Raw genomic sequence first — 25451 nt, 5'->3', positions numbered from 1 at the left:
AGAAAGTATACACCTCTGCAACCTTAGCTATCAGAGCACTCATTTGTCAGTTCCATATGTTAAAATAGCAACAACACACTTTGGAACAATTAAAACGGAAGATTGCTACTTCTCCTGACTGTGCCAACTCAAGAGCTGGCAGAATTACTACACTCTGCTTGTCAAGTGGCCAAGCACTCATACAATGTGGATATGACGCTCTAGAAGCCTCATACCAAGGCAGCAGTGACAGGATCTGTTATTAGAAGACATGCATGGCTGAAGGAACAACCTCTCCCTGATCATGTTAAGTCTAAACTTGAACGCCTGTTTGGGGAAAAAGCAGAAGAGGTGCTTAAAAAGATGGAAGACAAAGCAAAATCTATGCAAACAGTAAAAGATCTCTTTCAAGTTCAACCGCCCAGGTTCAGCAGGAACTTCCCCTGTAAGCACTGGGCCTTCCCTGCACCCAGCAGATAAGGCCAAGGTACGCCCCACAGGGACAGGACATCCAGGCCCCTATCCCAGGGCCAACAAAGAAGCAAACAATGGACAACTTCCGCCTCTATGGCAGGGAGTTCTAAGCCAAGCTTCTGTGGCAAGCACTCACAATGACTCCCCCCCCACCCCACCCCACCCCGCCCTCCTTTCAGTCATCTAAAACTAGGAGGAAGGCTCACCCTCTTCAAGGACAATTGGGTCTCTATAACAAAGGGCCAGTGGGTATTAAAAATCATTTCTCAGGGATACAGATTCTCCTTTAGCGAACTCCCTATTCCAAGAGGGTACCCAGACCTCCCCCCAAACCAGTGGACAGAGGCATTAAAACAGGTAAAAACACTAATATCCTAGGAGGCAGTAGAACCTGTCCCTCCAGATCAAACAGGAAAAGATTTTTACTCCAGACTATTCCTTGTTTCCAGAAAAAAGGGCACTTGGTGCCCCATCCTGGATCTATCCAAACTGAACACCTCCTTGGTGATCCCCAGATTCAAAATGCTGACCTTGCAGCAGCTCCTGCCTATTCTCACACAAAATGCCTGGCTGGTGACACTAGACCTAAAAAAGATGCCTACCTCCACATTCCATCAGTGAATCGTGCAGAAAATTCCTGCGCTTCAGAGCAGGCAATCAGCACTTTCAGTTCTCTGCACTGCCCTTTGGCTTATCTACTGCTCCCAGAGTATTCACCAAATGTTTGGCCCCGTCTATAGCATTCTGCAGACAGAGAAATATACAGATTTACCCTTACCTGGATGACTGCCTCATTCAGGCAAACAGTAAAGAAAAGGTGCTCCAGGATCTTCACTTTGTCAAAAAACTCCTAACTTCCCTAGGGTTCACCATCAGCGAGAAAAAAAATCAAAGCAAAACCCCAACAGGAAAATTGTTTTCCTAGGAGTGGTGCTAGACACAGCGACCCTAATGGCCTTCCTATCCCCAGAAAAGCAGAGCTTCCTGCCTCTCTATTTCACCCAGCTGGCTTCCAGAAGTCACCTCACTGCGAGGAAGTTCCTGCAAGCCCTGGGATACATATAGCATCTTGCATCCTTCTTATCCCTCTCGCCAGGCTTCACATGAGAAAACTTCAGTGGTACTTAGAGAACCTTTGGTGTCAGCACTCTCAGTCCCTAGAGACCACTCTCCCACTGATCCCTTGCATAAGGGATGAATTTCTCTGGTGGGCAGAGGCCTGTGCCATGAACAAGGGTCTTCCCTTCTTCCTCCGACCAGACCATCACCACCGATGCCTCAGACATAGCTTGGGGCGCTCACCTAGCAGGCAGATGTACCCAAGGCCTTTGGAATGCCCAGCAACTTCAATTGCACATCAGCCAGAAAGAAATTATGGCAGTGCAAAATGCTCTGACTTCCTTCCAACCCCATCTCAGGCCAGGGGTCCTCCTTATAAAACCAGACAACACCACAGTAATGTGGTACATCAACAAGCAGGGAGACGCCCAGTCTTACCCCCTGTGCAAACTAGCCATGGGTCTCTGGCTTACAGCCACCTCCATGTTGGCTACACCTAATTGCCCAATAGTTACCAGGAATCAACACACTGGCAGACAACCTAAGCAGAAACTTACTGGACCCTCATGAGTGGTGGCTCCACAGAGAAATCTTTCTGCAAATCACCCAGGAGTGGGGGACCCACAGAGGTGGACCTCTTTGCCTTGCAGCTCAACCACCAGCTGTACAAGTTTTGTACCAGGGAGTATCACCTCCTAGAGTGGAAGGTGGATGCCTTGACCTTCCCCTGGAGCTCCCTGTTTGTGTATGCATACCCTTCTCTGCCCTTTATTCCCAAGATTCTGATCAAAACAAGAGAGGAGAGGAGAGACCAAAGGCCATCCTCATCGCTCCAGATTGGCCCAGACAGCATTGGTACCCGTTACTACACAGTCTGACCTTACAGCCACCAAAGCTGCTTCCCCTAAGGTCAGATCTCTTCACCCAGGAGAGTGGGAAGGTACTGCACCCAGATCTACAGACTCTCAAACTTTCAGCATGGCTTATACACTAAAAACTAACAAGAAGTCCCTGTTAAGCAAACCGGTCCTGGACATCATCACAGAAAGCCCAGCACAAGAAAATCATATGCAGGAAAATGGAAAAGAATTCTGCTCCTGGAAACAGTCAAAGGGGGGCAGTACCTTCAAACCTTCCATCCCTATCATCCTGGATTACTTAGCAGAGTTGCTCAATAGTGGCTTCTCCTTCTCTATTAAAATTCATGCCTCTGCCATCTCTGCCCATTATGATTCAGACCCACCCCTCTTCTCTCATCCTTTGATTAAGCAATTCCTCAGAGGGGCTTCTAATATCAGGCCTCCCAAAAGACATCCTACTCCACCCTGGGACCTGAATTGTGTGTTAGAGAAACTAACCATCTGATATTGTTAATCCTCGTTCATTCCTTATGTATGGGTATCGGTTCCATCCTCGGAACCGTGCCGGCCATTTTCCAAGCTCGAGTCAGCTTTAAACTCTTACCCACAATCCCCCTCTCCCTGTTACCTTAGATTTCGTTTGCTGCGTTGCCATTTGGTCATGTCAAGCTGCTTCTCTTGAGCTAAGTACAGTTGTTTGTTGTTTAATAACCATTTATTTTACTTTTCTGTCAAAAAAGTTTCTATTTCATTATCTCTTACCCTATCGCATCTAGCAATCATACTTTCTTCAGGTTTTTCTTCTCCTTTCTCTATCTTTTTACCGCAAGGTAAATTCCCCTTACCATCGTTGGTAATTCTTATCTTTTTTCTCATACCTTAGGGTATTCCTTTGTACCATTGCTGGTACCCTTTTCTGCTTTCTATTTTAGCTATTATAGCAGATAAGAAAGGTAGTCCGGGGTTTAAATGGTGTTCTGATTGTGGACACAAACTTCCTACTTCTGATGCACACTCTTTATGCGTTTATTGTTTGGGGGCGTCCCACTTGTCTGTTGATCTGCCTTGTACTATTTGTTAGAATTTTGCAAATAGAACCTTGTTGGAAAGGAAAAATGAGCTGTTACTGAAGGAGCTTCTTAAATCTCCATTTTCAGAGGCCTCAACCCCTCCTAGAGCCCATAAGAAAATCTTAGATGTTCCTACCAAGGCTAAATCTTTGCCTTCATCCCCGGCTGGGGACTCCCGCCAATCAAAACCTTAAAAGGCTAAAGTTTCGGCTCCAGAGCTCACTCAGTCAGCCCCAGTGCTTTCGGTGCCTAGACCTTCGGCTCCGTCTTCTCCTGCAGCCTTCACTGTATCGGCACCGAGGGGCTCTTCGGTTCAGACTATTACAACTGTATCGGCACCGACCTTTCAGTCGGCACAGACCTTGACCACGTCTGCTCCGAGATCTTCCTCGGAACAGACACCTTTATTGTTGACTCCAGATGTTCATCGTGCTTCACTGTTGCAGTCATTACAGTAGGGTTATCCTGCTGGCAGGCTACTCACAGTCGGCCTGAATTCCAAAATCTAGGTCCGGCGTCAGTTGCTATCGCCTCCTTCCTGACGTCATTGCGCCAGGGGTATAAAAGATGCAGCCGACGCCATTTTCTTCAGTCTTTCTTGCTGCGCGGTGCCCGAAGCAAAAGCAGTTCGCAAGTGCCGGTCGGCCGACTCCTGAGATTTTCAAGCTTGAATTTCAGATCCGAAGTCTTCATTAGAAGCTAAGTACCCCATTGGGGAAACTTTTTTCTTGCTCCAGACCGATGTCAGAAAAAGTTAATAATTGTATTTCTTGTGGGTAGCAAATACCTCATAAGGATTTTCATTCTTACTGCATTCCTTGCCTAGGCCCTGACCATGACGTTGTTAGTTGTCGGTTTTGTGCTAGATTTAACCAACGCACTATTAAGCGTCTGTACGATTTTGCATTTCATTACTTTGGCAGAAGATTTAGTTATATAATGCTGTCGGAACAGCCGACTACCGGAGTTTACAAAAAACGCAAGGAAAAAGAGAAAGACAGGCATCTGAGATCCAAAACCGACAACGAGGCTTCTTCTAGGCCAGTCGCCGGTTCTCAGTGAGGCGCTTTTGAGCCCCTGACTACCTCGAATTTTAAGCTGCACGTCGATACCGACTCCCATGTGGTGTCAACCAGGCCTACAGAAACTCAAAGTATTAGACCCTCCGAAACCATTCCCTCAGATGGGTCCGGAGCCGCTGAGCGGGCATCGGCTTCTGAGGGCGTTTTCAGGCCTACACAATTATATGTTAAAACTACTTCAGCTACAAAGGCAAAGACTAAAGCAGCTTTAAAGATAAAGAAACAAGTACAACAGCCCCATGGACAGGCCTCCATGCCTAAAAAACAGATGCTCAAAATGGCTGAAGACCTAATTTCTTTGATCAGGGGTTCTCATCCCCCTCCTGACAAGAGACCTAGGCAAGAGGTAGAATATGAATCCTCAGATCAGGTTTCCATTTCATCCGATTCCTTTTCTGATCAGGAATACTCCGTTCCTCCTTATGAGGATTCTGATGCTGAAGAATCTATCCCCTCAGCTTCTCCTCCTGAGGATTATTCTTTTGGGGAAACACTGCATACTATGAGGGAGCATTTCCACCGGGAAAGCCAAGATTATTCAGAATCTAAGAAAAGGCTCAGAGACCTTCTTTTACTGCCTCAGCACAGGCCCCTGGCTATTCCACCTGTGCTGGACATTGTAGATGATGTATTTTCAGAGCTCCTTACCTCCAGCTCCCGTTAAGCCAGACAAGATAATACAGGGTCCCAGACTCCCACAAATTTCTTTTTAAAAACCCTGCTGCTGACCCAGAAACTATCTCTCAGGGTCCAAGGGAGTCAAGGCTTCCACTGCAAAAAACATTACCCCCTCTGTCAGAGATTCCAGGGCACTGGACAGATGGGGAAAAAAGATCTACACTTCTGCTACCTTGGCTATAAGGGCTTTAAATTGTCAGTTTCACATGCTTAAATATCAGCAATACATTGTCACTGTTTAAACAGAAAATGTTGTCAAATTCTGAATGTGCAGAAAATAAAGAAATGCAGGATTTATTGCATGCAGCTGAACAAGTTGGAAAGCATACTTTACAATGTGGTTTTGATTCTTTGGAGGCCTCCTGCAGAGCCGCTGTTACGGGTTCTGCCATTAGGAGGCATGCTTGGTTAAAGGAACAGAATCTGCCTGATCATGTTAAAGCAAAATTATTAGATGCTCCATTACAGCATGATACCTTGTTTGGTGTTAAAGCAGAAGAGGTGTTGAAGAAAATGGAGGACAAAGCCAAATCTATGCAAACAGTCAAGGATTTCTTACAGGTACAGCCTCCAAGATTTATCAGACACTGGCCTACAAAGAATTGGTCCTTTCCAGTGTCAGACAGGCCACAAAGAGGCAGATACAGACACCCTAGAGGCAGATCCCAGCCCCAAGGCTCATACAGGTCTAAACAATGGGGTGCTTCTACCTCCAAAAGCGGAGAAGACAAATCGCAACCATACAATAAGCAGTCCCAATGACTTCCCCCTGCCAGCGCCAAGAACTTATATTCTGGCAGCTCCTTTAGGGGGAAAACTAGCACTTTTTTTTCTCAAAACTGGCACCTAATCACCCAGGACAAATGGGTCTTGAACATAGTGTCACAAGGTTACAGGTTCCACTTTCACACCATGCCAAGGGCAAACGATATGCCGGACCTGCCAAAAAATCAATGGGCAGAGGCACAAATTCAAGTTTCATCCCTCATGGACATGAGGGCCATTCAGCAGGTACCACAACAAGAGCAGGGACAAGGATTTTACTCACGACTTTTCTTGGTGCGAAAGGACAAAGCATGGAGGCCAATACTGGACCTATCCATTCTAAACACATACCTGGATATTCCAAAATTCAAAATGTTGACTCTGCAGCAGCCTCTGCCCATGCTGGGCAAGAAGGCTTGGCTTGTAACTTTAGACTTAAGAGGCATACCTGCATGTTCCAGTCAGACAATCATGCAGAAGATACCTCAGATTCATAGCTGGCTGAATCCCCTACCAATTCTCTGCACTGCCCTTTGACTTGTCTACTGCGCCAAGGGTCTTCACAAAATGCCTGGCACCAGTAATTGCTTTTTGCAGACAAAGAGGAATGCAAATATATCCTTACTTGGACGACTGCCTTATTCAAGCGGAGAACAAGGGCACACTACTACAGCATCTGGCGTTTGTAAAAAGATTAACATGCCTAGGGTACACAGTAAACGAAAAGAAATCAAAACTTGTACCCTCTCATGAGATAATATTCCTGGGTGCAAGCTTAAATACAACTGCCCAGATGGCTTATCTCATGCCAAACAAACAAAGGCAACTGACTACTTATTTCAAAAAGTTGGCAACAAACACCCAGGTAACTGCAAGAAAAATTCTGCAGGCTTTGGGCTTCATGGCATCCTGCATTCTGCTAATTCCATATGCAAGACTGCATATGAGGAAACTACAGTGGTATCTAAAAAGTGTTTGGACTCAACATTGCCACAGCCTGGAAACAATAATTACACTCATTCCCTGTCTGCAACAGGAGTTTCAATGGTGGGCAAAGGCCTGTCACCACAACAAGGGGCAGCCATTCACCATACCCCCAGCCAGGCAAACATTGACAACAGATGCATCGGATTATGCCTGGGGGGCCCACATGGCAGGAAGATGTATTCAGGGCTCATGGTCCGTAATCCAAATGCGTCTACATATCAACCAAAAAGAGATGCTAGCTGTTCAAAATGCCCTGACAGTCTTCAAGGACCTACATCATCCAGGACAACTAATGATAAGGACGGACAATACTACAGTCATGTGGTACATAAGCAGGGAGGCAGACACATTCCTACCCCCTTTGCAGACTAACCAAGACTTTGTGGGACACAGCATTGACTTACCAGGTACATCTGCAAGGACAGTTCCTGCCAGGAAGGATAAATACTCTGGCAGACGAACTAAGCAGAAACCTCATGGATCCCCACAAGTGGAAATTGGATCCATAAGTCTTCAGCATAATAACAAGGAATTGGGGATGCCCGGACACAGATCTATTTGCCTCCCCTCACAACTGCCAACTACAGAGATTCTGCATAAGGACGTATCACAAGCAAGCATGGAAAGTGGATGCTCTGTCTTTCAGATGGAAAAACTTAAAAGTATATGCCTTTCCCCCACTGCCTCTCCTTCCCAAGGTACTCCTAAAGGTCAGACAAGAGAAGCCAAAAATGGTACTGATTGCCCCAGACTGGCCCCGTCAGCACTGGTACCCAATCCTCAGGAACTTGACTCAATGCCCAGCCTGGGCATTACTTCAAATTCCTCCCTTACTGACCCAACAAAACAATCAGATCCTGCACAGCCAACTCAAGAACTTAAATCTGGCAGCATGGCGGATAATGTAACTTTTCAAAACACACCTGTCTCTAAAGCGGTGATGGATGTTATCTTGGAGGCCAGGAGGCCCAGTACCAGAAAAATATTACGCATAAAAATGGAAGAGATTCTGTGCTTGGAACCAGGCACAAGGAATTAACATGATTGTTCCAAATATCCCTCAGATTTTACAATACTTGAGAGATGCTGGACAAAGGCCTATCCCTTTCATCAATTAAGATTCATGCGTCTGCCATTTCAGCTCATTACAATACAGAGCCACCTATTTTTTCTCATCCTTTATTAAGGCAGTACCTCAGAGGAGCCAAGAACTTACGGCCTCCAAGGAGATCACCAATACCTGCATGGGACCTCAGTTATGTCTTGGAAAAACTCACTCTGCCTCCTTTTGAGCCAGCCGCTACAGCTGACATAAAATTTTTATCATGGAAAACAGCTCTGCTCCTAGCAATAACCTCTGCAAGATGAGTCTCAGAGCTACAGGCACTCATGGCTGTGGAACCTTTTATAATTTTTCGTCCAGATAGGGTTTCTCTAAGGACAAACCCCACATTTATGCCTAAGATAGTGTCCAGTGTGGCCCTGAACCAAACTGTTCATTTGCCTACCTTTTATCCAAACCCGCACAATAAGAGTGAGAAACTTCTGCATTCTTTGGACATACACAGACAACTGCGCTTCTACTTGGACAGAACCAAAGCTTTCAGAAAGACTGAGCAGTTACTGGTAGCATATGCTGCAGGATCACAAGGAAAGGCTATCTCAAAGCAGACTATTTCCAAGTGGATAGGTCACTGCATTCGTTTATGCTATTCTCAACATGGCAAATCAGTGCCAAAGGGCATTAGGCCACATTCAACCAGAGCAGCAGCCACTTCAACAGCCTTCCTCAGAGGAGGGCCAACCAAAGACATTTTAGAGCCTGCAACCTGGAGTTCAGTGCACACCTTTACAAAACACTACCACTTACCACTCCACTCCAAATCCAGGGCAGGCTTTGCCACTGCAGTCCTGCAGAGCCTCATAGCCGATCCTAATTCTATTTAGCTCCAGCCTCCCAACCTTAGCTCTGGGATTCAACCCAATTGTAATGACTGCAACAGTGAAACACGATGAACATAGTACAGTTGTGTACCTACCATAAATGCAGATGTTAGAGTGTATTCACTGTTGCAGTCCAGGTTACCCACCCACCATCCCCCTTTTCTTTGCTGGACCATTTCTGTACTTCTCTATTCCATGCAACCTATGTGGTGTATTTGCTTGTGGATGAAGGAAACTTGTTACTTGTGGCTTTATAGACATATTTTTAGCCTACCCTTTTGGGGGCACCTGACATCTGGGGCAAGAAAAACTGAAGAAAATGGCGTTGGCTGCATCTTTTATACCCCTGGCACACTGACATCAGGAAGTAGGCGACAGCAACCGACGCCGGACCTGGACTTTGGAATTCAGGCCGACTGCGGGTAGCCTGCCAGCAGGATAACCCTATTGTAATGACTGCAGCAGTGAATACACTCAAACATCTACATTTATGGTAGGTACAGAACTGTACTTTTTGTCGGTTCCATCGTCTGTACCGACCACCACTTCGGCACTGATCCCTGTGTCAGTGCAGACCATGACCTCGGCACCAATGACTTCTTCGGTACAGACTCCCGTAGTCCAGTCTCTCTCGGCACCGTTGTTCTTGTTGCGGACTGGTGAGATGGGCACCGAGTTTGCCTCTTCTGTGGATAGGCCTATTTCTACCTCAGTCTCCGTGAGGTCCACTAGAAGCCTTTCCGAACACTATGTATTGCATCTTGTGGATCAGGTACTCTTGGCCAGAGGTATCCCCCCCCCCCCCAGAACTATCCTTCCTTGGGAGGTGATCACCCGTCTCCAAAGACCCTTTCTTATTCTCCTCCTTCATTGCCTTTGAAGTCCATGGATATAGCACAGTCTTCCCCTTCTGCGGTTCCCTTTATGGATCTCACTAAGGAACCGCAGTTGCCTTTATGTCAGGAAATTTTGCCAAGACCCAGGATGTCAGTTGTGACGCGCATAGTTTGCTGCTCTACAGCCATCCAGGGACTCCAGGTTGGCAGGCTGAGCCACTTAGGGGAGGGGTGACCCTTGTCCTAGACATTCACTCCTCTTCAGGTGGACCAGCCTTCCAACTGATGGAGAAGGCTTTCGCTGCTGCTAGCGATACTGGACTGTCTATCCCTCTGCCCTCTTCTGGTACACTGGTTTCACAAGTCGCACCAAGCAGACACTGGGTGCAAGGGCCTCAGGACATTTTCCCACAGGAAGCCCCTTTTCCGCTGTCTTCCCCAGCTTCTCCCGCTGAGGAAGTTCACCAGAAAAGTTTGTGTAAGAGGAAGCACATGGACTCCACAGAGGAGTCCCTCACTGAAGATACAGATTTTGATGAGGGGGAAGGATCCCCTCAGTCACCCTCTCAGGTATCCTTTGGTGATATCCTCGAAATCCTGAAACAGAGAGGTGACTGGCAGCTCTCTAATCCGACCTCTGAGGAGTCTGTGTTCCTGCAGGCCTTTCGTGCCTGGCCCCCTGCCTCCTGGGTCACTCCACCTGCCGATGAACTTGTCCGGCTTATCATGCAGCATGCTTGGAAGGCTTCTGACACCGTCGAAGCTATTCCCCGGAAGTCAGATAAGATTTTGTCCCCTTCTGCTACGGATCCCCATTGGTCAAAAGGTCTTTCTGTGGATGCTTTGGTGATGGCGGCCGCAACAAAAAAGGATCTAGCAGAAGAAGAAAGCCAGGCTGTCCATCCACCTAACAAAGAGTCCTGGGCCCTGGACAGGATAGGGAAGCGCAACTTTGCATCAGCGACCTTTACTATCAGGTCCCTGAATTATATGGCGCACTTTACCAGGCTTCAAAGGGATCTGATTTCTGAGCTCTCTGAAACCTTGGCTGGTGCCATGTCTGATGAGGTCCGTGACAAAGTGGCCTCTAAGCTGGCTACCATTTGAGTCAATATCTAACTCCTCTATGCGATTGATATCTCACGCATCAGAAGGAGCAGCTAGAGCAGTGGGTTCAGCTGCGGTCTTAAGACGACACGCATGGATGCGCTTGTGCAATTTCTCGGAACCCGTTAAGGCTTCCTTTCTTAATGCTCCCATTGAGCCCTTCTCGTTGTTTGGATCCAAAGTTAAAAGCACACTGGCCAGATGTGAACAGGACGATAAGACCCTTTCTGCCGTAGGTGTCCATTATTATTCCCCTCATCGTGCTTTCTTCCGAAACCAAAACAGTGGGAAGATATGGTACAAGAAATTTCGGGGTCCTTTCCATGACACACAGGCCGAGTTGTCCCCAAGAGGCAGAGGGGGAAACACTCAGGGAAGACGCTCCTTTCGGGGCAGAGGGGGTCTGTGTAACCAGGGTTCCAGGGATTCTTTCCCTGGCCAATCCTACCAGCGCTTCTGAAGAGTGACCCAACTCTTTTCCTCTGGAGGTGGTTGGAGGACGTTTCTCCTTGTACCCTTCTGCCTGGCTAACCATCACCCCCGATTCTTGGGTACAAAGGATTATAACCAGAGGTTATCATATCCCCTTCGATCTTTGTCCCGTTCCCTTCAAAAAACCTTCCCGACGTTCCACCCAGTCAAAGTGAAGAAGCAGCATTAGAGATAGAAAAAGCTGCTAAGAAAGAGAGCCATCCAAATAGTCCCTCCAGACCAGATGGGATCCGGATTCTACTCAAGACTATTTTTGTTGCCAAAGAAAACCGGGGACTGAAGACCAATTTTGGATCTCAGTGTATTGAACAAGTTTGTGAGAGTGCAAAAATTCCGGATGGTCACAATACAGTCTATCCTCCCGCTTTTGGAAAAAGACGATTGAATGTGCTCCATAGATCTTCAAGATGTGTACTACCACATAAAAGTGGACAGGCCATCAAGGAGATTTCTGCGCTTCCGTGCGGGAGCCAGTCACTACCAGTACAGAGTACTGCCCTTCAGACTCCCTACAGCCCCCAAAGTGTTCACAAAGTGCATGGCAGTTGTCACAGCTCACTTGCGACTTCAAGGATTCCAGGTGTTTCCATACCTAGACAACTGGCTCATTTCCGCCCCCACCAGACATCTATTGGAAGAATCTCTGGCATACTCTCTCCTCACTGCACAAAGGCTAGGCATAACCATAAACTGGCAAAAATCCAATCTCATCCCATCTTAGTCAACAGAATTCATAGGGGTTATCTTGGACACAAAGAACCGCAGAGCTGCCATTCCAGAGCACAGAATTTTAAGGATAAAGCAACAACTGATTCCAATCCTTTCAAGGGAGAAATCCACTGCTCACTCAGTTCTACAGCTGTTGGGTTCCATGGCAGCCTCCATCACCATTGTCCCCCTGGCCAGGTTTCACATGAGGCTTCTACAATGGCTACTGCTCACCCAGTGGTATCCCTTTCAGCATCCTCTTTCAGCCATGATTCAAGTAACCCACAGGTGCAAACAGGATTTAAATTGGTGGATGACACACAATCTGTCACAATGGTCTTGCCCTTTTTTCCCCCAGCAACCCAAGGCCACAGTGACCACGGACGCCTCCCTGATAGGGTGGGGGGGGCTATGTCAGGGACAGACAGTCCAAGGCACTTGGTCCAAACTGGAGGCCCTTCTGCATATCAGTGTTGTAGAGCTGAGGGTGGTGCTTCTGGCGTTGCAAGCATTCCATCTACTGCTGCCATCTGGGACAATTGTGATTCCATCAGACAACATGGCGGTGGTCTGGTACATCAACAAACAAAGCGGAATCAAATCTTACCCCCTGTGTCGAGAGGCCATGAGGATATGGCAATGGGCGATGGCTACCAACCGTTTTCTTCTAGCAACGCACATTCCTGGGAGTTTAAACGTGATAGCAGACAGACTCAGCAGGTGTATTCTTCAACCTCACGAGTGGTCCCTGAATCCCTTGATAGCGGCAGAGATCTTCCACCACTGTGGCCGTCCTTGCTACAACCTCTCTGCATCCCCGACCAACTACAAATGCAGCAACTACTTCGCCCTGATTCCATCTCCTGGACAGTCACCCAGTGACGCTGTAGTCCATGATTGGCCTTGAGTCTTCTTTATGCATTCCCACCCTTTCCCCTCATTCCCCAGTTTTTGAAGAAAGCCCGTCGGTTTAAGAGCAAGGTGATCCTCATAGCTCCATATTGGCCTCGACAGATTTGGTTCCCGTTCCTTTGGCTTCACCTACTAGATCGACCATGGATTCTCCATCCAACCCCGGAGTTGATCTCACATCCACAGAACCTGATTCATCCCAACTTGAACAGCCTGAAGCTCACAGCTTGGCTACTCCAATTCCCTTGATTGCCAGGCAGAATGATCTTTCTTTACCAGTACGTGACATTCTCATTGCATCTCATAAGTCTTCCACTAGAATTACTTATCTGAGCAAGTGGAAAAGATGTACCTGTTGGCTGAAAGATAAACAAGTAGATCCTTTCTCAGCACCAGTGTCGATAATACTAGACTATCTGGCCGACCTTTTCCAATCTGGTCTATTGGCCCCTACCATTAGAGTTCACTTGGCTGCAATTTCTAATTTTCATGAGGGTGTCCAAGATTCCTCTCTTATGTCCCACAAATTGTGCAAGACCTTCATAAAAGGTGTGAATCATCTGAAGCCACCTTTTAGAGAACCTATTCAACCATGGGATTTATCATTAGTTGTACAAGCTCTGACAATGCCACCTTTCGAACCAGCCTCTTCTTGCGACGTCAAGCATTTGTCATGGAAAACCTTGTTTTTGGTCGCCATTACTTCTGCCAGACGTATTTCTAAGCTTCAAGCTTTATGTATCAAGAGTCCATATTTGATTTTTCATAGAGATAGTGTGTCCCTGAGGACTAATCCATCATTTCTGCCAAAAGTGATCTCTGAAATGTCCATTAATCAAACCATTGAAATGCCAGATGTCCTTCAAGAATGCAACTGCAGTCATAACATGTGGGTTGTCCTGCCTCAGGCAGCCCTCGGTCGGCCGGATTCCAAAGTCTGGGTCCAACGTCGGCTGATGTCGCATTTTTCTCCGACGTCAGAGCGGCTGGAGTACATAAGCATCAGCCGACGCCATTTTCTTCAGTCTTTCTTGCCGCGCGGTGCCCGAAGCAGAAGCAGTTCGCAGTGCCGGTCGGTCAGCTCCTGTATTCTACTATACGAAGTCATCAAAAAGCTAAGTACCGCTGGGGACCTTTTCTTGCCTCAGCCGATGTCAGAAATTACTGAAAAAGTTAACAATTGTCTTTCTTGTGGTAAACAAATACCTCATAAGGATTTCCACTCCTACTGCCTCCCTTGCCTGGGCCCAGACCACGACGTCTCGGCCTGTGTAGCCTGTGCTCGCTTCAACAAGCGCACTCTCAGGCGCCGGGCAGAGTTCGCTGAAGATTTTTTCGGCGATAATTTTGCTTACACCATGCCGTCGGATCTTCCGACATCGCAAACTCCCAGAAAGCGAAAAGACTGGGACCGACATCCTCGGCCCGCGTCTACCACCGACTCCACGCCAAAACCTAGCGCGAGTGCTCCGGTTCCCTCTGAGACTGTCTCTCCACCGCTCCGAACCGAAGACACCGCATTACCGACGACTCCGATTCCAGACATTACTCCGACGCCAGTTATAGACAGAGGAGAGTATTGCCTACATACCCTAGATCCTTACGTAAATCTGACCAGTTATTTTTGGCCTTTTCTGGACCTAGATTAGGATCTGCTGTTGCTAAGGTCACATTAGCTAGATGGTTGAAGGACTGTGTGACCTTCATTTATACACAACGTAATATCTCGTTGCCTACTACCATGAAAGCTCATTCAACAAGGTCGGTGGCAACTTCTGCTGCCTTCCATGCCAGAGCTTCTTTACATGACATCTGTGCAGCTGCAACTTGGGCTACGCCTCATACCTTCATCAATCATTACAAATTGGATTTGGCCTCCAGGGAAAAGCATCTTTCGGTTCTATGGTGCTCAGGAATGTCCTTCCATGAGAGCCTCCCAGGAATAGAGTTAGCTGGGGACTCTGTCCCATACGTAAGGAATGAACGAGGATTAACATTATCAGATAAAGAAGTTATGTCTTACCATAATGTTCCATCTGTATTGTTGATCCTCGTTCAGTCATTACGACCGTCCCTCCTTCCACCTCCTGTGGTTTCTAGTGGATCTCACCATCCGGATTTCTTAGGTTATTTGACCAGAGGTAGCCTCTACCTTCTTTGACTTGCAAACTCAATCTGAGGTAACAGGGAGAGAAGAGGGATTGTGCGTAAGAGTTTAGCTCGAGAGTTTAAAGCTGACACGAGCTTGGAAAATGGCCGGTTCAGTTCTGAGGTCGGAACCGATACCCATATGTAATGACTGAACGAGGATCAACAATACAGGTGGAACGTTGTGGTAAGACACAACTTCTTTTTACCTCCTTTCGAACCTGACGCTTCAACAGATTTGAAATACCACTCCTGGAAGACTGCCTTCCTACTAACTATCACCTCAGCCAGAAGGGTCTCAGAACTTCACGGTCTCATGGCTGTCGAGCCCTTCATAATTTTCCATGCAGACAGAGTCTCCCTGAAGACTAATCCCTCCTTTATGCCCAAGGTGGTATGTCATTTGACCCTTAACCAGGCCATACACCTTCCCACCTTCTTTTCCATCCCCTCAAAACAAGGGGGAAAGAATTCTACACTCACTAGACAGGAGGCACAGACAACTCCGATACTATCTGGACTGTACTAAGCCATTCAGAAAAGGTAAACTTTGCCTCTGGGGCAGAGGGGAAGCCCATCTCCAAACAAACCATTTCCAACTAGATTTCACACTGTATCCATTTCTGCTACAGACTACATGGGAAACCCATCCCTAAGTCTATCCATACCCACTCCACTAGGGCAACCTCCACTTCCACTGCCTTCTTCAGGGGAGTACCTACCAGAGACATATTGGAAGCGGCCACCTGGACCTCTATCCATACCCTTGCAAAGCATTGCCACCTACCTCTCTTTTGTAAGTCTAGGGCAGTGTTTGCTTCTGCAGTTCTGCAGGGGCTCCTGACCAATACCTAGGACTCTACCTATCCTTCCACCATTTACCTCAGCTTTGGGAATCCTCCCACAAGTGATGACTGCAACAGTGAAACATGAAGAACATAGTACATTTGTGTACACTTACCACAAATGTAGATGTTCGAGTGGATTCACTTAGTCTTGGTTTCCCTCCCTCCATCCCCCATTTAACATCTTTCCCTAGGAGGACACAAGCTTCCCAAGGTGGCTGTGCCACCAGGACCACTTCACTCTTTTCCCTTGTGCTTCTGACAGGTTAGGGCAAGAAAAACTGATGTAATGACATGGACTTCCTTGCTTTATACTACTGATGACCTGACGTCAGACTACAGGCGACAGCAGCCGGCGCACAAAAACATTGACTCTGGTATTCAGGCTGGCCGAGGGCTACCACAACAGGGATAAACCCACAGGTGATGACTGCAACAGTGAATACACTCGAACATCTACATTTATGGTAAGTGTACACAACTGTACTATTTCCCTACATGCTTTGTTCTGTAATTCTATTATTTTTTTAAACATCTTTTCTTGAGCAGTCTCGTATTCATCCAGCCTTTTCTTCATTTTGACCTCTGATTTTTGCAGTGTTATCACCTCATCTGAATATGTTTTTAAAGCTTCCTCCATTTCTTCCAGCCTTTTGTTATTTGAGTTTATATAGTCCTTCAGTGTTTATTTTATTTTAATCAGCTCTGTGTACATTTGACTTATTTTTTCCTCTAGGTTACCAGAAGTCATGTCTTGCACCAAAGCTGAAGATTGCACTGGTTTTTGCTGAACAGCTGCAAAATTCTTTCCAGTTAGTGTTTTTTCCTCACCTTTTGTGATTGATTTTCTTTCAGGTTCTCTGAATTTAGTTTTTTGGTGGCATCCAAGCAGTGCACTTAATAGCTAGTTACTGAAATTTACCCAGAAATTTGAGTTCACTGGCTCTCTTTTCTGAGTTTCTGTTTTCACTTTGGGAGAGCTGAAATTAAGCTGTTACTCGATGTGCAGCCATCTTAGAAGTCAATTGTGTGATACTCCTTATCTTATTCACATATAATGCTGCCAAGAGAAGTAGAAATGAGATGCAGGTGTCATACTGCAAGTGGACTTGCATGTGACGTGGACATTTCCTTTTATGATGTCTGTCCAGCATGACTGTTGACAACATATCATCGGAGCTCAGTGTAGTGATTTTCTTCGTGTTTCACTGTTGCAGTCATTACATTTGGGTAATCTGCTGGCAGGTTGCCCTCAGTCGGCCTGAATTCCAAAGTCTTGGGTCCAGCGTCGGTTGCTGTCTTCTCTTCGATGTCAGTTCGTCAAGAGTATAAAACATGCAGCCGACGCCATTTTCTTTAGTCTTTCTTGCCACGTGGTGCCCGAAGCAGAAGCATTTCGCAAGTGCTGGTCGGCCAACTACTGAAATATTCGAGTTTGAGTTTCAGAACCGAAGTCTTCACTGAAGCTAAGTACCCCGTTGGGGAAACTTTTTTTCTTGCTTTTTACTGATGTCAGGAAAAAGATAATAATTGTATTACTTTTGAGAAGCAAATACCTCATAAGGATTTCCATTTATACTGCATTTCTTGCCTAGGCCCTGATCACAACGTGCTTGGCTGTCGGTTTTGTGCTAGATTTAACCAATGCACTATTAAGCGTCTGTATATTTTTGCATCAAAGTATTTTGGAAACTGATTTAACTACCCAGAAATGTTCGTTGGATAGCAATCTGACTACCCGAGTACATAAAAAACGCAAAGAAAAGGACAGAGAAGCAGTCGAGATCCAAAACCGACGACGAAAATTCTCCTAAGCCAGTCGCCGGTACTCAGGGAGGCACTTTCGCAGCCTCTGATACCCGCTACCTTCGATTCGCAGGCCTCTACCGACACCCATGTGGAGTCCGGCATGCCGCAAGATTCTCAAGGTATTGGAACAACGGATGTATCTCCCTCGGATGGGTCCAGAGCCCCACTGAGCAGGCACTGGCTAATGAGGGTGTATTCAGACCTCAACATTTGTATATCAAACCGACGACAGCTGCAAAATCAAAGGCAAAAGCAACTTCTAAAACTAAAAAAACGACACCTGAGCCACGTGCACAGGCCTCTATGCCTAAAAATCAGATGATCAAAATGGCTGAAGACCTTATTACCTAGGTCAGGGGTACCTAGAGGCCTAGCCAAGATACTGATTATGAATCTTCAGATCAGGTTTCTATTTCTTCTGATTCCTCTTCTGATCAGGAATTATCTTTACCTCCCTATGAGGATTCTGATGCTGAGGAGTCTATTCCATCTGCATCTCCTCCTGAGGATTATTCATTTTGAGAATCCTTGCATACTTTGAGGGAGCATTTTCAATGGGAGAGTCAAGACTTCTCAGAATCAAAAAAGAGGCTCAGGGATTTCCTCCTTCTCCCTCAGCACAAGCCTTTAGCCATTCCCCCTGTTTTAGACATTGTGGATGATGTGTTTTCGGAGTCAAGCCTGACCCCTGACTCCTTACCTCCGGCTCTCTGTAAGCCTGACAGATACTACAGGGTCCCTGACTCACATAAATTTTTATTTAGAAACCCTGTTGCTGATCCTGAAACTATTTCACAGGGTCCAAAGGTAGTTAAGGCCTCAACAGCAAAAAATCCTACCCCCTCTGACAGAGATTCAAGGGCACTGGACAGATGGGGAAAAAAGGTTTATACATCTGCAACCTTGGCAATCAGGACCTTAAACTGTCAATTTCATATGCTTAAGTACCAACAACATGTTATGGGATTGCTGAAACAGAAAATTATGTTGATTTCAGAATGTGCAGAAAATAAAGAATTGCAGGAATTATTGCATGCAGCTGAACAAGTTTGAAAGCATACTTTACAATGTGGTTTTGATTCTTTAGAGGCCTCCTGCAGGGCCGCAGTTACTGGATCTGTGATTAGGAGGCATGCCTGGTTAAAGGAACAAAATTTGCCTGATCATGTTAAAGCTAAATTGCTAGATGTACCTTTACAGCGTGACTCTCTGTTTGGTATTAAGGCAGAAGAGGTTTTAAAGAAAATGGAAGACAAAGCTAAGTCTATGCAAACTGTTAAAGATTTCTTGCAAGTGCAGCCACCTAGATTCAGTAGACACTGGCCTACAAAAAATTGGTCCTTTCCTGTGTCAGACAGAGCTCAAAGGGGCAAATCCAGATGCCCTAAGGGTTCCAGATACCAGGCGCAAAACTCATACAGGTCAAAGCAATGGGGCGTATCCACCTCCAAATCTGGAGGAGATAAAGCACAAACCTACAGAAAGCAATCCTGATGACTTCCCTCTGCCTACACCAAGAACTTATATTTTGGCAGCACCCATAGGGTGAAAATTAGCACTTTTTGCTCAAAATTGGCAGTTAATAACCCAGGACAAGTGGGTACTAAACATCGTATCACAGGGATACAGATTCCATTTCCACACTCTGCCAATAGCAAATGGTTGGCCATAACTGCCAAAAAATCAATGGGCAGTGGCACAGAAACAGGTTATGTCCCTCATGGATATGGGGGCTATTCAGGCAATACCAGAATAGGAAAAAGGACAAGGTTTTTACTCAAGACTGTTCTTGGTGCCCAGAAAGGACAAAGCCTGGCAGCCAATACTGGATTTATCGATTTTGAACACATACCTGGACATTCCAAAATTCGAAATGCTGACTTTGCAGCAGCCTCTGCCCATGCCTGGCAAGAAAGCTGGGCTGGTGACTTTAGACCTAAATGAGGCATACCTGCATGTCCCAATAAGACAGTCGTGCAGAAGATACCTCAGATTCAAGGCTGGCTTAATGCATTACCAATTCTCTGCACTGCCCTTTGGCTTATCTACTACGCCCAGGGTCTTTATAAAGTGCCTGGCACCAGTAATTGCATTTTGCAGACAAAGTATACAGATATATCTGTACTTGGACGATTGTCTCATTCAAGCAGAGAACAAGGACACTCTCTTCTTTGACACCTGGCATTTGTGAAAAGGCTTCTAACATGCCTAGGGTACACAATAAACTAAAAGAAATCACAACTAGTACCCTCTCAAAAGATAACATTCCTGGGTGCAAGCTTGAATATAACTGCCCAGATGGCTTACCTCACGCCAGACAAACAAAGGCAACTGACTACTTACTTCAAACTGATGGCAACAAAAACCCAGTCTTCAGCAAGACAAATTCTGCAGGCTCTGGGCTTCATGGCATCCTGCATCCTGCTAATTCCATATGCAAGACTGCATATGAGGAAACTTCAATGGTACCTAAAAAGTTTATGGAGTCAACATTCACACAGTCTGGAAACAATGATTCCTCTCATTCCCTGCCTGCAGCAGGAGTTTGTATGGCGGGCAAGGGCCTGTCACCAAAACATGGGACGGCCCTTCACTCTACCCCCTGCCAGCCAACCCTTAACAGCAGACGTATCAGATTATGCCTGGGGGGCCCACATGGCAGGAAGATGCATTCAGGGCATATGGGGACCAAAGCAAATGCATCTACATATCAACCAGAAAGAGATGCTAGCTGTTCAAAATGCCCTAACAGCCTTCAAGGACTTACTTTATCCAGGACAACTACTGATAAAGATTGACAACACCACAGTCATGTGGTACATAAGCAAGGGGGCACACACTCATACCCCTTTTGCAGATTAGCCATGGCACTGTGGGACACAGCTTTGACCTACCAAATACATCTTCAAGCTCAATTCCTGACAGGAAAACAAAACACTCTGGCAGACGATTTAAGCAGAAACCTTATAGATCCTCATGAGTGGAAATTAAATCCACAAGTATTCAGCATAATAACAGAGAAGTGGGGAGCCCAGACATAGATCTATTTGCCTCACCTCAAAATTATCAGTTGAAAAGATTCTACACAAGGACTTATCACAGACCAGCATGGAAAGTGGACGCCCTGTCCTTCAGTTGGAAAAACCTATCAGTTTACACCTTTCCTCCTCTGCCTCTTCTACCCAAGGTTGTCCTAAAAGTCAGACAAGAGAAGCCAAAGATTATATTAATTGCCCCGGACTGGCCCCACCAATACTGGTACTCAACCCTTAAGAACTTGTCTCAATACCCAGCTTAGACCTTGCCTCGGAGACCACAACTACTGTCCCAGCAAAACAATCAGATCCTGCACAATCAACTACAGACTCTGAACCTGGCAGCATGGTTAATCGTGTAATCATACAGATGACACCTCTCAGTGAAGCTGTGATGGATGTCCATTTTGGAAGCCAGAAGGCCTAGTACTAGAAAATCTTATGCTGACAAATGGAAGAGATTCTGTGCTTGGAATCAAGCACACGGAACTGATACAGCAGAACCACATATTCCTCAAAATTTACAATACTTAACTGAGATGCTTGACAAAGGCCTATCTTTCTCATCAATCAAAATCCATGCCTCTGCCATTTCAGCTCATTACAATACAGAGCCACCAATCTTTTCTCATCCTTTACTATAGCAGTATCTTAGAGGAGCCAAAAAATTAAGGCCTCCTAGAAGATCACCATTGCCTGCATGGGACCTCAATTATGTGTTGGAAAAGCTCATCCTGCCTCCATTTGAACCAGCTGCTACCACTGACATAAAGGTCTTATGGAAGACAGCTCTGCTACTAGAAATTACTTCGGCAAGAAGAGTTTCAGAGCTACAGGCCCTCATGGCTGTAGAGCCTTTTATCATATTTCACCCAGATAGGGTGTCTCTGAGGACAAATCCTACTTTTATGCCTGAGGTGGTTTCCAGTGTGGCTCTTAACCAAACAATTCATCTGCCAACTTTTTATCCAAATCCGCAGAACAAAGGGATGAGAGTTCTGCATTCCTTGGACGTACACAGACAGCTAAGATTCTACTCGAGCAGGACTAAAGCACTAAGAAAAACTGAGCAATCACTAGTGACATATACTGCAGGATCAGAAGGCAAGGCTATTTCAAAGCAGACAATTTCAAAGTGGATAAGCCACTGCATCCGTTTCTGCTACTTACACCATGGTAAACCTTGCCCAAGGGCATTAGGTCTCATTCCACCAGAGCTGCAGCTGCTTCAGCAGCCTTTCTCAGAGGAGTACCAACCAAAGACATTCTAGAGGCTGCTACTTGGAGTTCTGTTCACACCTTTACAAAGCATTGCCATTTGCCTCTCTGCTCTAAGTCCAGGGCAGGCTTTGCCACTGCAGTGCTGCAGGGCCTTCTAGCCACACCTAATGCTGTTTAGCTTCAGCCTCCCAACCATAGCTTTGGGATTCTACCCAAATGTAATGACTGCAACAGTGAAACACGAAGAATATAGTAGAGTTGTGTACACTTACCATAAATGTAGATGTTCGAGTGTATTCACTGTTGCAGTCCAGGTTACCCTCCCACCATCCCCCTGTCATTCTAAAGTTTATCTTTCCTTCTCTACCTTCTACAACCTATGTGGTGTATTTGCTTGTAGATGAAGGTAAAGTTTATATTGATGCATGTATAATTATATTTATATATATACTCTTGCTACCTTTTTGGGGGCACCTGACATCGGGAGCAAGAAAAACTAAAGAAAATGGCGTCTGCTGCATGTTTTATACCCCTGACGACCTGACGTCATCGAAGAGAAGACAGCAACCGACGCAGGACCCAAGACTTTGGAATTCAGGCCGACTGAGGGCAACCTGCCAGCAGATTACCCAAATGTAATGACTGCAACAGTGAATACACTCGAACATCTACATTTATGGTAAGTGTACACAACTGTACTTTTTGTGTTATTCTAAAGCTATAAAATATTATTGGTAAGCCCTACCTTTAGACAAAAAATTGTGCATGCATGTGATGATAACAGCAACAGCCTGAGTGGCAATATTTGTACTCCCCACATTACTTGTATTGCTTACACTTCCTGTTCATTATACTTGTTTACTTGCTTATCTGTGAATATTGCAAGTAAGCCTAAACCTAGAAACCATTGTTAGTAATGGATACTGAACTGTAGTTGTTCTGCTTATTTGTTGTTGATTGTTACTCATATCTTACTGTGTTCTCTATTGTTTGATTATTTAAGGCCTTTAATCATGTTTGGAATGTGTACAATGCAAATAAGGTATTTCTGCACTGCAGTCCCTTTACTTAGCAGTTCTTAATGTTCACCATATTTTAGTTATCTGTTTGTTTTAATAGTAAAACTACCTACTCTGTGTTGTAACGTGCACTTGTTGCCATCTAACTATTAACTGTTTGCCATTTTTAATGTTTTTATTACAGTTGTGCTCCTCTTTCATACTGTAAAGTTTTGTAAACATAATGTATGTAATTTGTGTGGAGTTTTTCTCCCTTGCTGAAAAGGGCCTTGTGCCTAGTTGGACTATCCCCGTAAACAAATTGTGGTGTTGATAATAAGAACTGCTGCTGTTGCTATTATTATCATTTTTATTATTATTATTATTATTATATTCCAGTTTTAAGTGGAATGAAACAATCTGTGAAGTGACATATTCTCTGTGAACACATCGTCGGTGTTAAAGGCACTGACAGAAGTATCTTTCACCTTATACATTGAGTGTGTGCTTATCAAACAGTAAGTCACACCTCATCATGTCCTTTCCTTAGTTATATTTGGTCCAAATGTTTCCTTTGGGCTACTGATATATTTTACGGAGGGGTAGGATAGGACAGTTTACGTGAATAGTAGGATAGGCTAGGCCAGTTTATATGAATAAAACTGCGTAGTTTATAAGCGATCTTGGGACACAGGTTCACAGCGACCTCTCCTTTGACCACCACATTACCATTGTGGTCAGAAAGTCCTTCTATGTGTGCACATCTCATTACTAAGGGTTCTGCATCCAGGAAGAAAGAGGTCATCATTTTGTATCTCTCTTTCCTCATTAGACCAATCATAGAGTATAATGCCCCATTTAGCATGTACCTCACTAGATACCTACAACACCTGGAGAGGCCACAAAAGTACCTCACGAAGAGGATCCTAGGCCTTAAACACATGTCCTACATGGACAGACTCAAAAAACTGCAGCTATTCTCTGTCTCATGTCATCTACTAGGAGGAGCTCTCTGCTTGACTTAAAAAGCCAGTTCTGACCCAGCTATGTTAGAAATGCTACATCTAAAGAAATCCCAATCCCTCCGTACCACATGCTGTAGAGACCTCAACCTCATTACCACAATCAACAGAACTTGCTGGAGGGACAAGTTCATAACCCATTGACTACTCATGCTCTGGAATAGACTTCCCATACATGTCAAGCAGAGCACTTCACTAGCCCTCTTCAAGAGAAATCTTGATGGCTGGATGAGAAATAGAAAGTTCACCTCAGGGATCACTGTAGTGGCTCTGCTTGATAGAGGCGCTAGGAACTAACGACGGGCGGCACAGTGCCAGGGCATGTCTATGGGCAAGGCTTGTAAAGGCCCCAGGGCCATTAGCCTAGTACACAGCTATGAACCTATGAACCTAGTGTTAAATACAACAGCTTTTCTTAAGAATTTATTGTACCAGAAAAAAACAACACTTAAACGTTAAGGTCAGCAAAGAAGCTTATCTTGAATTGTCATCGAGAGGTTTAATGTAGTTAACTTAATCATTTTTTCCCTTTGTAGTGGCTCTTAATTTAATATTTTAGCAGCATTAGAAATACGTTCTTTAATTATAAGTCTCTGTTATTTAATTTGCTTTTCTGCAATAATTTTGCATTGTCAGAGGAGAGAATATATTGTTGGCACTAAAAGCACTGAAGTATTAGTGGCATATGACAACAGTTTTCATTACGATATGTAAAGTCTTACATTTACAAGCATAAGCAGGTCCTTATGTACTTTACAGGTTCTGTTTGAGCACTCTAACTTCATTACTACACTGTTGAAATATAGGCTGACGTGTATTTTTTTTTTTAACTGGAAATAAAGGTCACCCCATAATATTAAGGCATCTCATGCCCAGAAAACTTGCACTGCTGTGCAGAGATTATGAAGCGTATTTGTTCTTTGTAACCAAAGCAATGGGGAGGAGATAAGAAGCCCTTTACTTCCCTAATTTGTCTTGGTAAACCGTAATGCAGTACAGAAATTGGAGGGTAGGTAAAATGATGGTAAAATGGGTCTGTATCGTATGGTAAGGCTATGTGATTGAATTGCACAAGATTTAATCAGAGAACATTGAAAAGGCTTCTCTTTCTGTGGTTTGGTATAATTTAATTTTTTGTTTAGTTTTGTTTTTGCATTATCAGTGATTGCTGATGTTAAATGAAAGTTAATGTGAATTTATGTTTCATACTAGTCTGTCATGAAACTAAAGAACATTGCCTAACTAATCTTTTTATGCCTTGTTTCTGTAGGTGAGAGATAGTGACCCAAGTGATCCAAAAAGGGAGACCATTGTACAGCTCATTGATGACTTCAAAATCTCAGGAGTGAATGGAGTTCATATCCTTCAGCTGCTGGGAAATTAATGTATAATTTTACGGAGTTAAACAGTGGGAATAAAA

The 25451-nt window shown here is 45.1% G+C and overlaps 1 protein-coding gene across 1 annotated transcript in view; it reads left to right on the top strand.

Annotated features, from left to right (window-relative positions):
• SRPK3 (SRSF protein kinase 3) overlaps window positions 1-25451 on the top strand; it is a 2415720-nt gene that overhangs the window by 832078 nt on the left and 1558191 nt on the right. The window contains exon 6 of the mRNA XM_044080110.1: window positions 25302-25389. Coding sequence (XP_043936045.1) covers window positions 25302-25389 — 88 coding nt within the window. The remainder of the gene's footprint in view (window positions 1-25301; window positions 25390-25451) is intronic.

The sequence above is a fragment of the Protopterus annectens genome, chromosome 8.part0, assembly GCF_019279795.1.
Source record: "Protopterus annectens isolate FY-2018-M chromosome 8.part0, PAN1.0, whole genome shotgun sequence".
Taxonomy (NCBI): domain Eukaryota; kingdom Metazoa; phylum Chordata; order Ceratodontiformes; family Protopteridae; genus Protopterus; species Protopterus annectens.
The sequence above is the reverse complement of the archived record's forward strand: the minus strand, read 5'-3'. Positions and strand labels throughout refer to the sequence as shown.